The sequence below is a fragment of the Photinus pyralis genome, unplaced genomic scaffold (genome assembly GCF_008802855.1).
Source record: "Photinus pyralis isolate 1611_PpyrPB1 unplaced genomic scaffold, Ppyr1.3 Ppyr1.4_LG5, whole genome shotgun sequence".
NCBI lineage: Eukaryota > Metazoa > Arthropoda > Insecta > Coleoptera > Lampyridae > Photinus > Photinus pyralis.
In genome coordinates this window covers 2,744,617-2,758,137 of record NW_022170596.1, presented here as the reverse complement: position 1 = coordinate 2,758,137, position 13,521 = coordinate 2,744,617, and the positions used below count along the sequence as shown (strand labels likewise).

The 13,521-nt window shown below is 37.1% G+C and overlaps 2 protein-coding genes across 2 annotated transcripts; one reads left to right on the top strand and one right to left on the bottom strand.

The window, feature by feature from the left end:
• Positions 1-841: 841 nt before the first annotated feature.
• LOC116172298 lies at positions 842-3,446 on the bottom strand. The gene is made up of 2 exons (XM_031489491.1): positions 2,853-3,446; positions 842-2,492 (listed from the first exon to the last, which is right to left on the bottom strand). The coding sequence occupies exon 2, from the start codon at positions 2,207-2,209 to the stop codon at positions 1,262-1,264; it is 948 nt and encodes a 315-aa protein (XP_031345351.1). The 5' UTR covers positions 2,210-2,492; positions 2,853-3,446; the 3' UTR covers positions 842-1,261.
• A 5,546-nt stretch (positions 3,447-8,992) lies between these two features.
• On the top strand, positions 8,993-10,958 carry LOC116172293 (translation initiation factor eIF-2B subunit beta-like). Its single transcript, XM_031489481.1, has 8 exons — positions 8,993-9,153; positions 9,212-9,298; positions 9,348-9,477; positions 9,546-9,688; positions 9,740-9,896; positions 9,941-10,135; positions 10,611-10,807; positions 10,854-10,958. The coding sequence occupies exons 1-8, from the start codon at positions 9,095-9,097 to the stop codon at positions 10,924-10,926; spliced, it is 1,041 nt and encodes a 346-aa protein (XP_031345341.1). The 5' UTR covers positions 8,993-9,094; the 3' UTR covers positions 10,927-10,958.
• The last annotated feature ends 2,563 nt before the right edge of the window (positions 10,959-13,521 follow it).

The window sequence follows — 13,521 nt, the reverse complement described above, 5'->3', positions numbered from 1 at the left end:
AAGCAAGATCACTATCTACGCACAATCCTAAATTTTTAGCGACATTTTTTACAGTAATTGGTACATCATCAATACGTAATTTTACATACTCAGCAGAAAGTAATGCTCCTGCACCAAATACCAACGCGACGGATTTCTTAGGATTGAGCAGTAAATTATGATCTTTGGAGTGGGAATAGAGAAAACTCAGATCCGCATTTATCTTTGTACAAGCATTATGTAATTCATGTTTAAAGAAGGAGTAATATAATTGTGTGTCGTCCGCATATAGATGATAACTGCAAGTCTTTAGAACTTTGTGCAACTGACTTGTGTACAACGTATAAAGCAGTGGTCCTAATATAGAACCTTGAGGTACGCCGGACTTAACAGTCAATACATTAGAAAATGTATTGTGATTTAAACTAACTAATTGAGATCTACCCTCTAGAAAACTTTTCATGAGGTTAAGTGCACAGTTACCAAAGCCAAGGTGCCGTAACACTGCTAACAGTATATTATGGTCAATAGTGTCAAATGCTTTACTGTAGTCTAATAGAACCAACACCGTAATCTTCCCACCATCAATTGCACAAAGTATATCATCCATCACATGCGCCAAGGCTGTAGAGCAACTATGATTTGGTCTGAATCCGGATTGCATTTCCGGTAGTAGATTGAATTGTGTGACGAAGTTCCTTATTTGCAACTCTAAGCATCTTTCCAAAACTTTAGATAACATTGGCAGTATAGGTACTGATCGGCCTAAGGTCCGAATAACTTCCTGGTTTTAATATTTTTGGTATCGGTTTAACGATTGCTTTTTTCCACAAGGACGAAACTCACACTCCAAAATGGCTGTATTTACAAGATGAGTGATGAATGGGATTAAGAAAGGACAACACAATTTGATGAATTTTACATTAAAATTATCTACACCACAAGCGTTAGATTTCAGGTTTAGAATAATGTCAAATATTTGATCAGGTGTGACAGTTTGAAACTTAAACTCCGGAATGTTAGCATTAAGCTTTCCACTATTATAGAACCTTATAACTCGATCAATATTACCGTTTAGATTAGGTACAGACTTGATGAAGAACGTATTAATATCATCAGGTATTTGAAGGTGCAAAGGTATGTCGACGACTTTTTTAGATATGATTCCGCTGCTGTATAAGTTAAGCCATGAAGTACATTGTCGTGCACGGAAATTAAAATAAGCTTTTTTATCATTCTTAATAGTAAGATTAGTAAAATTCCTCAGAGATTTGTAATAATCTCAGTGTTGCGGTTTTCCAGTTTGCCTACTTTTCCGCAGGGCGTTATCCCTTAATTTAATTAGCAACTTTGTGTTCTCGGACAGCCACAGTGAAGGAGTTTTCTTAAAAACTTTGGATTTGAGAGGTAAATGCTTATTCAGTAGGTAACTAAGCAGACTATTAAAGTATTCTAATTTTAAGTTCACTCCTTCTAATCCTAGCATATCGAGAAACGGTAAGCAATGCAGTTCTTGATCAAAAGCATGCATATCTAGTTGCTTATAAGCACGGTATAGTACAGGGAGATTCGGTACAACATGGTCATCCAACTCCAAAGTCGCCACAACCAAGTCATGATCGGCTAAATCACTGACTGACACTACGTCACAAGCGGACACTAAACCACAGTCGTTGGTAATTAGGAGATCCAAGAGACTACTAGTTGTTGACGTGATACGAGTCGGGGAATCAACCAATTGATAAAACCCAATGTTTTGCAACGACATAGTAAAATATTCAACTGAGGAGTTATTGTGCAATAGCAGATTGAAATTAAGATCGCCCATGGCAAGTACATAGTCATGGATCATAATCAGATTGGTTAGTGTCTCCTCGAGCTCGTCCACAAAAAAGTTGGGATCGCAATGCGGCGGTCTATATAAACAACCCATTGTCACCTTCTTACGATTGATTTCAATACCTACCCATAATTGCTCAATACTGGATGGTGTATTCAAAACTACATTATTCAACGGTTGTTTAACGTAAATAGCAACACCACCACCACGACTGCACCTATCTTTACGCAGAACTGTATATCCTACAATATTAATAAGATCATCACTTATATCACAGTTCAGCCAAGTTTCCGATACCATAACGACATCAAATTTTCCCTTGATTACCATATCCTTAAAATTACTAAACTTACTGATCAACGAACGAACGTTAACGTGCACAATTTTCATTATTATTTACAAACCGTGATTCAGTTGTAATAGGCGAATATCGAAATTAGACAAAAAACAAATGAGTATTGTGAGTCAACAAGTAACTTACAATCTTAACAAAGGTCGGCGCTTGATTGCTTACTAATAAATTAAATCGGTTCGGGCTCCCTCACAGCAGGTAAGTATCGCAAAACAGAGTGTTAAAGCAAGCAAAAGATCAGAGACCATTTCTAAGCATATACGTGCACTCCATTTCACCCAGAGTAAATCAGCTCTTGGAATTAATTATGTTGGAGATGTACTGAAATAGAAAATTAATATTAAAAGCATATTGTAACCGTTATCAAAAATTCAACAAACCATGTATCCTAATACAAAAGTTAATTTCTATTATTTAATGAAAAAAAGTTAACATAAATTGATAATTCAAAGAACAGTGCAACAATGAAATTAAATTCCACCTAGAAAGTTTTACATAAATATCACTAGCGAAGTATTGAGCTATGATAAGGATAACACATAAACAGATAAGCTTCAACTAGAAAAGGAAGCTCCTAAAGTTAGTAAAATGAAGTTTTTGTTATACAGAGAAAATAAAATGAACTAATAACCAACACCAAGATTTCCCTCACTTCACAGATTACACGTTGGAACCCATCACCGTTTAGATATCTTCCGACGTATTTATAGCTTTGATCTTGCCATTATGTTTGACAAAAATTTTTCCGTCAATTGTCCAAGTATTATGTGCACTAAACTTCTTAGCTGCGGTTTGGAGTAGTTGCAATCTGTACTTGGTAAGATCTTCTCGAATAGTGATGCCGGAATTTTTCAGTAGCTTTTTCGAAGAAAAAACAGCTTGCCTAATCTTATAGCTATGGAATAGGACGATGATGGGCCTGGGTTTTTGATTATTTGGAAGTTTAGGTCCAATTCTATGAACGCGTTCAATGTCATTCGGTTGTAACGCAAGTTTCAGTTGCCCATTGAACACACCTAAAACTAAATTTTCGGGATCATCCGAACCACTTTCTTTTATCCCAAAAATGCGAAGACAACGCCTGCGACTATATTGTTCTAATGAATCCATCTCTTTCTTCAAAATAACTACTTCCTTCTGCAAACTTTTGTTTTCCCTTTCCAGGTGAATAACTTTTGCATTAAGTTCCTCAATTTCTTTTGATGCATTTTTGAGTACGACGTCAGCCACACTAGTAGAAATGATATTAAGGAACTCTTCAGTTTTAAATAACTCCTTGATATACGTATGAGAAAAAATTTGTAGACTAAACAAAATTGGGGCATCCGTTATCATACGAGGAGACGCTGTAGCCGAGTCAAAAAAGAACGTTCTTAGAATAGAAGAATAAGCTTTGTACAAAATTACTTAATATAATTAATCTGATTAATACGATGTAAGTGAACTAGGATATTTACAGTACGCGGAAATACTTTTATTGCTTCGATCATTTAGATATACGTGAGTATATCAAATTATTAAATACATTTTGATTGATTACAAGCCCTAGTCTAATATATTTTCAAACTGTTTAAAAAATAGAGGTACATGATCTTCGTTTTCCATTCACGTACAGCCGCTTGGCGCACCATTTGAACAATACCTCTACTTACATTTTATCTGCTTTGCATTTCATTGTAATGTTTTTGTGCGAGCTTGCATTTGTGTGTGTAATATTATATAGACACTCAAATAAACCTAAATTTCGCCGACAGATACACAAATAATAGTGCGTTTCCGTAACCTCTTCCCTATGCATTTGTATACGCGCGCCGGAGTTTGTAACGTATTGACATCATACGGCGTGGGGAAAGGGGACACGATGCGCGTTGCGATACCGTTATTATACCATGCTCTGAAGACAAAATTGGATCTCTTCAGCATCAGAATATAGAAAGCCTTTCCGGTTGACGAAGAAATTAAAAGAGAGATCTTATTAACCGGAAGTTCGTCAATCAATCGCAAACTGTCACCATGCCAGCGCCTAATTTTGAAATAGGCGGGCCCTAGGCCCCTCAATATTTGGGGGCCCCACCTCATGCCCAAACAGTGCATGTGAATTTTAGGTAAAATCAAACTACTTCAGACATTAGCGTATATGTCAGATTTAGGTATACAAAAAATTATAATAAGCATAAGTAAAAAATATATAAAATTTAAATCAAACAAATATTCTCATAATGCGATACAAAATATAAAAATCTAGTGAATAATAATTAAAAATCAGTTGTAAGTTAGGTAGGTAAATACTACAATGCGCACACAAACATACATCTAAATTACTCGTTTCCGTATTTTCAGATCAGCGAATTGGTCTATAAGTTTATTTACATCTATTACATTTAGGATGTCACTTTCTACATTAAGAACTGCCAAGGACGAAGTATTGTCTTGATTCAAACAGTTCCTTAAATAGGTCTTGACTCGTTTTAATGTGGAAAACGATCTCTCACCCGATGCGTTACTTATAGGAATTGAACGGTATATGCTCAATAGAATCTCGATATTGCATATCTAGATTTACATATCCTTACAATCCATTTTGTAAATATCCCCACATTCTTTTTAAAGGATCGTATAATTTCTGTGTGTCCATGAAACACCTCAAATCGTTAATTTTAGATCGCATTTTACGCGGAAATTAAATAGCCCTGACCAATGCTACTCAATATTTGAAATTTGGTTCTTATTTTATTGTAATCACTGTGTCGATTTCGGGCCCTTTCAGCGTGCGGGCCCTAGGCCAGGGCCTGATGGGCCTAGTGGAAAAAAAGGCGCTGCACCATGCCATGCCTTTTACATACTACCGAGAATCCCAGTCAGCATTACTGTAACTTGCATCTTGGAAAAAAATACCATCACGCGAAAGACCTACGTAAATCGAACCTTTAAAAGAGAATTTTAGGTATTGTGCTGTTTATATTCCTAGTACAATATAGACCACGCTCATCGGAATAATGTACCTATACTCTTACACCAGAGAAGGAACACAAAATAAAACCGAAGTACCTAGTATAATTTGTATATAGACAAGTCTTCGTATTTTGATCAGAACCGTTGAGTACCTATTTTAATAGTTAATAATCTCGAATAGGTAGGTACCTACCTAAGCAATAGCAAAATTATGTTGCCAATGAGTTGTAATAAATGTTTGATAGCAAAGCATGATAAAGTTAAATCTTCACTCAACGGTTAAATCACATAAGTAAGAGTACTACACGAAATATAGTAATTTAAAAGCAAGTTGCAAAACAAGAAGCAGATAACAAACCTAACACTGAACTGAGACGGAGAAATTGTCATTTAAATTACTTGCTTTTGATTGGTGTTGATCACTCAATTTTATAGGAGTTTATTTTCTTTTGTAGTTTTATTATTAATAATTTCATTTTATTTAACATTTAGTTCGGTTAATGTTTTTATTTTTTATTTATTTTTTGAAATTAGTTTAATTCATACTTTAATATTGATTTTAGGCTGAGGCTATCAACCTTTTATTCATGGTGTGGATAAACTCGAACGACGTTTATTTGAAGTACGTGGAAGGTTAGCGTAGCCGAATTTTGGCATTTATTACTATTTGAACGTTTTCTATTAAGGCATCCTACTTTTTATATGAATTTAATACTGAATGAATTAGGAGTAAATGCTCAATTCAAACCACCGGCATACACAACGGTCTCGAAACATTGTTGTTTGAGACGTCTCTTACATGTCGTCAGAATCGTAGTCCCTCACTTAGATACCGGGTGGCGCATAATTAAGGATTAGGCACCCACATTGTATAGTCAAAGCGAGTATAAGCCCGCGTGTACGTTGGCGAGCGGTGAGCATTGAGCGGTGAGCGATGAGCGTTTGTAAAATAAAATCAAGCACTTGTAAAATTAATCCAAGTGTGTACATTGGCGGAAGCTGTGAGCGGCATCGCTAAGCGGTAACGCTGCGTTTCAAGCTGACTTGAATTATGAGCAATATCGCACAGTAATATTCCTATAGTGCGGCGCAGTCTATGGCAGTTTAATGTGCTCTTGAAGGTTTTTTTAAAAATATATTGGTTTCCTTTCCAATGCAAACGAACTGCCCTTGAATGGAGGCATGTAACACTGTAATTTTGCGATGTCGACGCTCATTAAAGTACACATACCAACGCTCCATCGCACAACGCTCACCGCTCACCGCTCAACTCTCGCCAATGTACACGAGGCCTAAGCGTACGTACGTACTAACGGTTTCGAATTTTCCATTTTTTTTAAATTCTTTACTAACAATGGCAGTGCTATGTGTGTACTAGCAAATGTCTCATGAAAAGAAGATTTTTGCTACCCGCAATAGTAAGCTGGAAGTATTGCATTGGGGTGAAATGACCCCACCCCCCATTTTTTTTACGGAAATACACGTTTTAAAGCACAAGGAATCCGAATCATTTCCGGCTAAACGGCTCTACCGATTAGAACCAAATTTGGTACACATAGGTATTCTTAAGACATAAAAGAAAGAGCATTTAATCTTGCGCAGGCCGTACGCGAGTGTGCGCACTAACGGGATGGAGATATAGTGACAAATCAACAGCCATTGCCCCGTATGAATAAAAGTAAGCAAAATGCTTATACTGCAAAATTCAAAGTAAATACTCGGAACTGCCCCTTCATGCTGGTCTGTTTAGCATGGTTTAGCAGCGCTGCACTGCGTCTTGTCCTTCTGCTTAGAAGCGTTGCTAAATCGCCCAGTGCGAAGGAGCACTTACGAGTATTTTACTTTGAATTTTGCAAGTATCATTTGCTTACTTTTATTCATACGGGCCATTGTATATACATACATCGCAACAGCGTAGCTGCGAGCAAAGCAAATCAACTGATTCGCCTTTCACGCACCGCGCATGTGTCACAACGGCCCGGCCGTTGAAACTATATAGTGTAACGAAGCACCCCGAATTTCTGAGTGGAGTTTGCAGTTTACGAGGACCACCCTGTATAGTAACGATTGGTTTGGGCTTCGTTACATTGAAAACCTTAATTATCGACGCGGGGGCATGGAGATCAGGAGAGGCCATAATTAATTAGTCCGCCTACCACCGTTCCTGTTGGTATTTTGGAATTATTTTTGTAAGCACCGAAGGATCTTGTTCTGGAGAAGATGAATGACAATTAATATTCTTTAGTTTCGGCGCCGTTAATTGTTTAGGTATAGGCCGTTTTATTTCTCTATACTTAAAAAGTAAAACCAAGGATAGAACAAGTTCCGAAGCGAGTTGTTTTGCTCGTTAACAGTTGACGGCCTGCCTGCAAGAAGAGATAACCGCAAGCAGCCTTTGTGGCCGAAAACGTGAAATTAACATAAAGATAATTAATGTAAAGAATTCATGAGCTTTCATTTGAGTACCTATGTATAGTTAGCATACACTAATTAAATGAGTTCCAGTAAAGAAGTACCTACCGGTGAGATTTTGGTGTCAAATTGTGCGCGCTTAATTAACGAATCGATTGCCAGATGTTCGGGAATTTTAGCACGGACAGAGTAATTAATTAAAAATCGAATTTATTGGTTTCGATTTCGTATTGAATGCGCGACGAGTTGGATTTTCCTTGTTTCACTTCTACCAAAATGGGTTTTCTTTATAAGGAAAACGCTCAATTTTGGAAGGATCTATCTATCTTTTTACGTTCTGCTTGCCGTAAGTAAGTCCGTAATATCTTTTACTATTTTGCGTACCGTAATTTAGATCTATCTATTTGCGTTTTACGTACAGGGAGTAAGTTTCATCTTTTGTCTGTTTTATTGACCTTTGTCCGACCGCGATATTAATTTTCGAAGGTAAACCGTTTTTTTTTAATTGGGGGGGGGGTTGTCCTTTTTTCCGAGTCTGTCCGCTATAAAAACGGCCACCTTGTGACTAATTACTTTTCTTCCGCTAGGGAATTTGCCGGTAAGCCATATTTTGTTTTAGAGTTCCAGACACTGACCTCTATTTCAATTTTTTATTCAGGTCAGTGGTTCCAGACAGTACCGCCGCCATTTGCTGAACCAGGGCCGCCGAGTCCTGGAATTAACATCTTCGATTGCAACTACTTCCGAGGCTACCGAAACCGACCCATCCGTCCGTGATTACCGCCGACATCGTCCAGGCGCGAGATTTTGGTCTGGTGGCGCCCGAGTCCACCCGTCCGTCCGTCTCTTGTACTGCCGTTTTCTACCGCTTAATCAATTACCATACTTTGTGTATTAATTAAATAGACTCAAATAATAATTCCACTCCACTAATTGGTTTTTAATTCCGCCAGCTCACCGGCTATGCGCGAGCAGCTCAAGTTTGTCGCAATAGGTATGTATCCACTGTACTTGGTTGGGGTTATTTTTCCACGCGCAGGGTCCTTAATGTACTGCTTCTCTATTTACAAATGTAACTCTGTAGTTCACCCGCGGTGTTCATCATCTCCACTATATTATTTATATACATAGCGATCAAAAATGAGTGACCGTCTAGTCACCTTTGAAATTTTTGTTTAAGCTGGAAACACACGATCGAACATCACGACAAACATGTACGCGCGTACATGTTCGTCAAACATTATCGCACAGACTAAATGAATCCACCTCAGAGATATAGATCTATATCTCTGATCCACCTACATGTTCGAAAGCGTTTTTCGGTGCAACACACACGCGTTGATGTTTGACGAACATGTATGCGCGTACCTGTTTGTCGTGAACGTGTGTTCCCTACTTTACATGGGAAACCGTACTTAACTTGAACTTGCAAAGGCGTCTAGACAGTCACTCATTTTTGATCGCCCGATATATGCACGCCACAAGTAGACGTCATTTTGTTCTGAATATAACCTCACATATTTTAATCTTCATTTTTAAAATTTAAAATACAAGTAAATATGTTAGAAATGGAATTGTATAGTGATGTAATAAAATTGATCAGCGATATTAGGCATAGGTAAAATATAATAGGCCCACCAATCGGACCTACGAAAACAACCATATGTACATTTTAGTAAGCTGCATAATTCCTATGATATTGCTATCCATACTGAGAAATTGATTGAAAAACTAATATCGGAGGGAAAATGGAACTCTGCAGAGTATTAACTTATTGTAGATTGTATTGCACAATTTGATCATTATTTTTAGGGATCTAATGACGTTAATAAAACTACGTATCACTAGGTTTGCTAATGCTCTACCACAGGAGGCTACATCTGTAAATATAATGCGGCATATTTTAAAAATAATACGGGATGAGTATGATAGCGGATTTAAAGTAAGTCTTCCAAAAAACAATGCATGACTTTTTAAAATGTGATCACTATGAATTTATGTTTAATGTAGAATAAAGGCGAAGGACAACAGTCAGCACATCATCTTGGATCAACCACTATGGATGACTGTGAAGATTATTCAAAAGTGTTACCATCTTTAAAATCATCACTTTTAGACAATTTGGCCGAATATAAAGTTGAACTGGAATCAAGGTATTTCAAAGGATCTAGGTCTATTTCTAAAAGTCTCATTTTTATTTTAAGTGCGGACAACATCGCTGCACAAGCTTTAGAACATATTCATGCGAATGAAATTATTTTAACTGTAGGTAAATCAAGTACAGTAGAAAAGTTTTTGAAATATGCCGCAAAAAGTCGTAAATTTCAAGTCGTTGTCGTTGAAGCAGCGCCCCGATTTCTCGTAAGTCCTGAGCTGAAAACATAATATGTTACAGTTGTTTTCAGGGTCATTTGATGGCATCCAATTTAGCTAAAAATAATATAGAGACAACAGTTATACCAGACTCCGCTGTGTTTGCTATGATGTCTCGGGTTAATAAAGTAATTATTGGAACACATACTGTTTTGGCTAATGGAGGACTTAGAGCTGAATCTGGCGTCCACATGGTGGCTTTGGCTGCTAAACATTATTCAATTCCTGTACGTATATAGTGCGGCTTTATTTAAGGGTATACGTCGTATACTTGAGGATGAGTACCATTGTCAATCGTAACTATATGTTTATATATGCACATAAACCAAGGGTCCAAAATATTTGGTATGGTCAAATATTCCCAAATTAATGTGTTTTAATTTTATTCTCAGCAACCTTAACAGAAGAATAGAATTCACAGGTTTGCTTAGGTTTTTAAAAATGATTTTCTTAAATACAGAAGTGTAGTGTATTCATGAAATTCTGACAATTTGGTGATCCCATCATGAATTGCAGTTGAATTCTTTCTCAAATTTTCTAAAACTAATTTCGGATTGGTTATTTTCATGTTGATGAAAAACCCTTACCAGATTTTGTCAAGATCTGAACTTGTTACCTCCCACAAATTCCATTCTTCTATTTGTTATGGTTTCCGAGAATAATTAAAGATCGTATTTGTGTAATTATAACACCATTTTGCAGATAATGGTATTGGCACATATGTATAAATTAAGCCCAATGCATTTATGTTCAAGTGAGCAAGATGCTTTTAACATTTGCGCCTCCCCAGCTGATGTGTTGCCATATTCAAGTGGACCACTGTTGGATAAAGTGCATGTCTACAATCCTGTGTTTGATTATGTCCCACCGGAATTAGTAACACTGTTTATTTCACACCAGTAAGTACATACTCGTTAGCAGTTTTATACATTCTGTTTTATCCAGAGGAGGTAACGCCCCATCTTATGTCTACCGTCTATTGTCCGAGTTGTATCATCCAGATGACCAAGAATTGTAAAAGTCTTGCAAATAAATACCACTTCTAAGAAATGTGATTATTTATTTACCACTGAATACAAATTACAAAGGTTTAATGCATAAAATACGTAATTGGCTAATTGTAGCCATTATAAATTAAATGGTGTAGTGTACACTGTAAACTATATGGGTTTAATTTTGAAGTGTAAACCAATCAAAGAAAATACGAGACATTTTAAATCTTGCACCAAATAGTAAAAACATCGCAATCCCTCAGGATCTTTCGACTGACTCACATCAACCAGCGAGCCCGTTTTTGAAGTTGTGAATGATATATGTTCGTCGCCGATCACAATTTCCAGTTCTTGACGTCCAATTCGATCAGGTTGGGGCCACAAAGAATCGTCCTCCTGCATAATTTCAGAATCCAAAATTATTCTTCTTAGCTCCTCCATAACACAAGGATGCACGTAGACTTCCTTACGAATCATGGTATCATTTTTATAGTTCGAGTTGTTTGCATACCGTAGTTTACCATCAGGTCGAAACTCGAACTCGAGAAATTCGTGTCCGAATTTACCTTTATGACCAACGTAATAACGCAAATAGAATTCTGAAGAAGAAGTAGCCATATTAAGTGAAAATATGTAATAACTGTAATGTGCTTGATAATTAAAACTGGGGAAGGAAATAAATGAGGTTAAGTTGTATCAATTGAAACGTCAAACGAGAGCGTCACTCTTCAAGTTGAGTGTTGACCACATGGCACATGCGCGCAGCGCGTGCCAATTAATGGTTGCATTCATGAATTTAGATTATTCTTTTCAGTGTTGGTATTTAAAGTATAGGGGCGGGCAAGTCAACAGACTTGTCGTGGTCTAGAGTCTAGGCAAAATCTACAACCATCGATCGATCATAATGCTTCTCCTCTACCTCTAAACTAAAAAAATAAGTGCCAGGTATATCCACTATATTATTATTAGTATGTATATATTGTCGCAACACAGCTAATAATTTTGATATGAGTAGGCGAATGTCAATGAATGAAAATGTAAGAAAAATAATAAAAAGTCATTCGAAATAAAGTTGTAAGGTTTTTCAAGAATTCGTTTGTTATCAGGTTTCCTTGTGTTTACTAACACTTATTCAACGTGTGCAAGTATTGGCAACGCAATATTTTCCCGACCAGAATCGAAACGGTGAATTTGATCTTCGGCGGGATACAACATTTTTTGGCGACCGTGACAGGACATTGCGTGTAAATACAGCTGCAAAAGAATAAGTGTACGTACGAAAAGTAAACAGAGGTAAAAATGGTTGACAACCTGAAATCAAAAAGGAAAAATCAGAGAGTTCTCCGCGCGTCCTTTATGAAGATCGCAAATGAGTTAGACGGACATATAATACAAGTTCCTTTGGTGAGTAGCAATGTTGAACTATTTTGGAAGTGCTTACAGACCAAGTGGGACAGTTTAAATGCCTGTGATAATGGGATCTATGACATAATGCTTGAAGAAGACGTGGAGGAGGACGCGTTGTTGATAGAAATGGATGAACGAGAGGTCTACTTCAAACGGTTTACAGAGCTTAAGTTACGAATCGAGAAGTGTCTGTTGAAGCCTGCAGTAAGACCAGTTATGGATGAACGAGAGGTCTACTTGAAACGGTTTACAGAACTTAAGTTAAGAATGAAGAGGTGTCTGTTGAAGCCTGCAGTAGGACCAGTTATTAGAGATGGCAGCGAGGGTAATGTAAATATTGACCTTACACCAGGTAAGGACAAATTTAAACTACCTCGAATGCAATTTAAACAATATGATGGAAACATAAGAGAGTGGGTAGGGTTTTGGTCTCAGTTTAAAAAAATACACAGCGATAGTGGGATAGGAAACTGCGACAAAATCGAGTACTTGATACAAGCTACAGTTCCAGGCAGTCGTGCGCGTCAGATAGTAGAGAGTTTACCAAGTCTTGGCGAAAACTACGATAAAATTATTGAGTGTATGAAAAGTAGTTTTGGGCGAGATTTGCAAATAGAGTTCTACGTGCACGAGTTGCTAAGACTAGTTCTAAAATGTAATGATTCGCGTCAAAAAATGGATTTGACTAAATTATATGATCAGATAGAGACACAGTTAAGAGCGCTTGCCACTCTGGGCATCAGTTCTGATAAATACGCTGCTGTTTTGTTTCCACTGATGGAGTCGTGCCTGCCACAAGAGTTGTTAAGAATTTGGCATAGGTCGACATATAATTCATGTCGTAATGTTGAAGCTGAGTTAGATGATAATCAGAGTGTACAAAAAAGTGACCGTAATAGTGAGTCACCATATGTGGAGATAAGACTTAAGAACCTGTTACGTTGTTTGCGATCAGAGGTTGAAAACGAGCAGAGAATTGTTCTAGCGAGCGACGGTTTCGGGTTATCGAAATACGAAAAATCGAAATCCTTCAGTGATGAAAAACACAGCTCTAAAGCGAGTATAGCGGGTATAATGATTGCCGCTGGTTTAGTAAACAACACCAGTACGGTAAAATGCATATTTTGTTCGGTTTCAAACGACAGCAAACAATTCTGTTTTAAAGAAAAAGGTATGTTACTTGGTTGTGAATATCCACAACAAACAATAGAAAA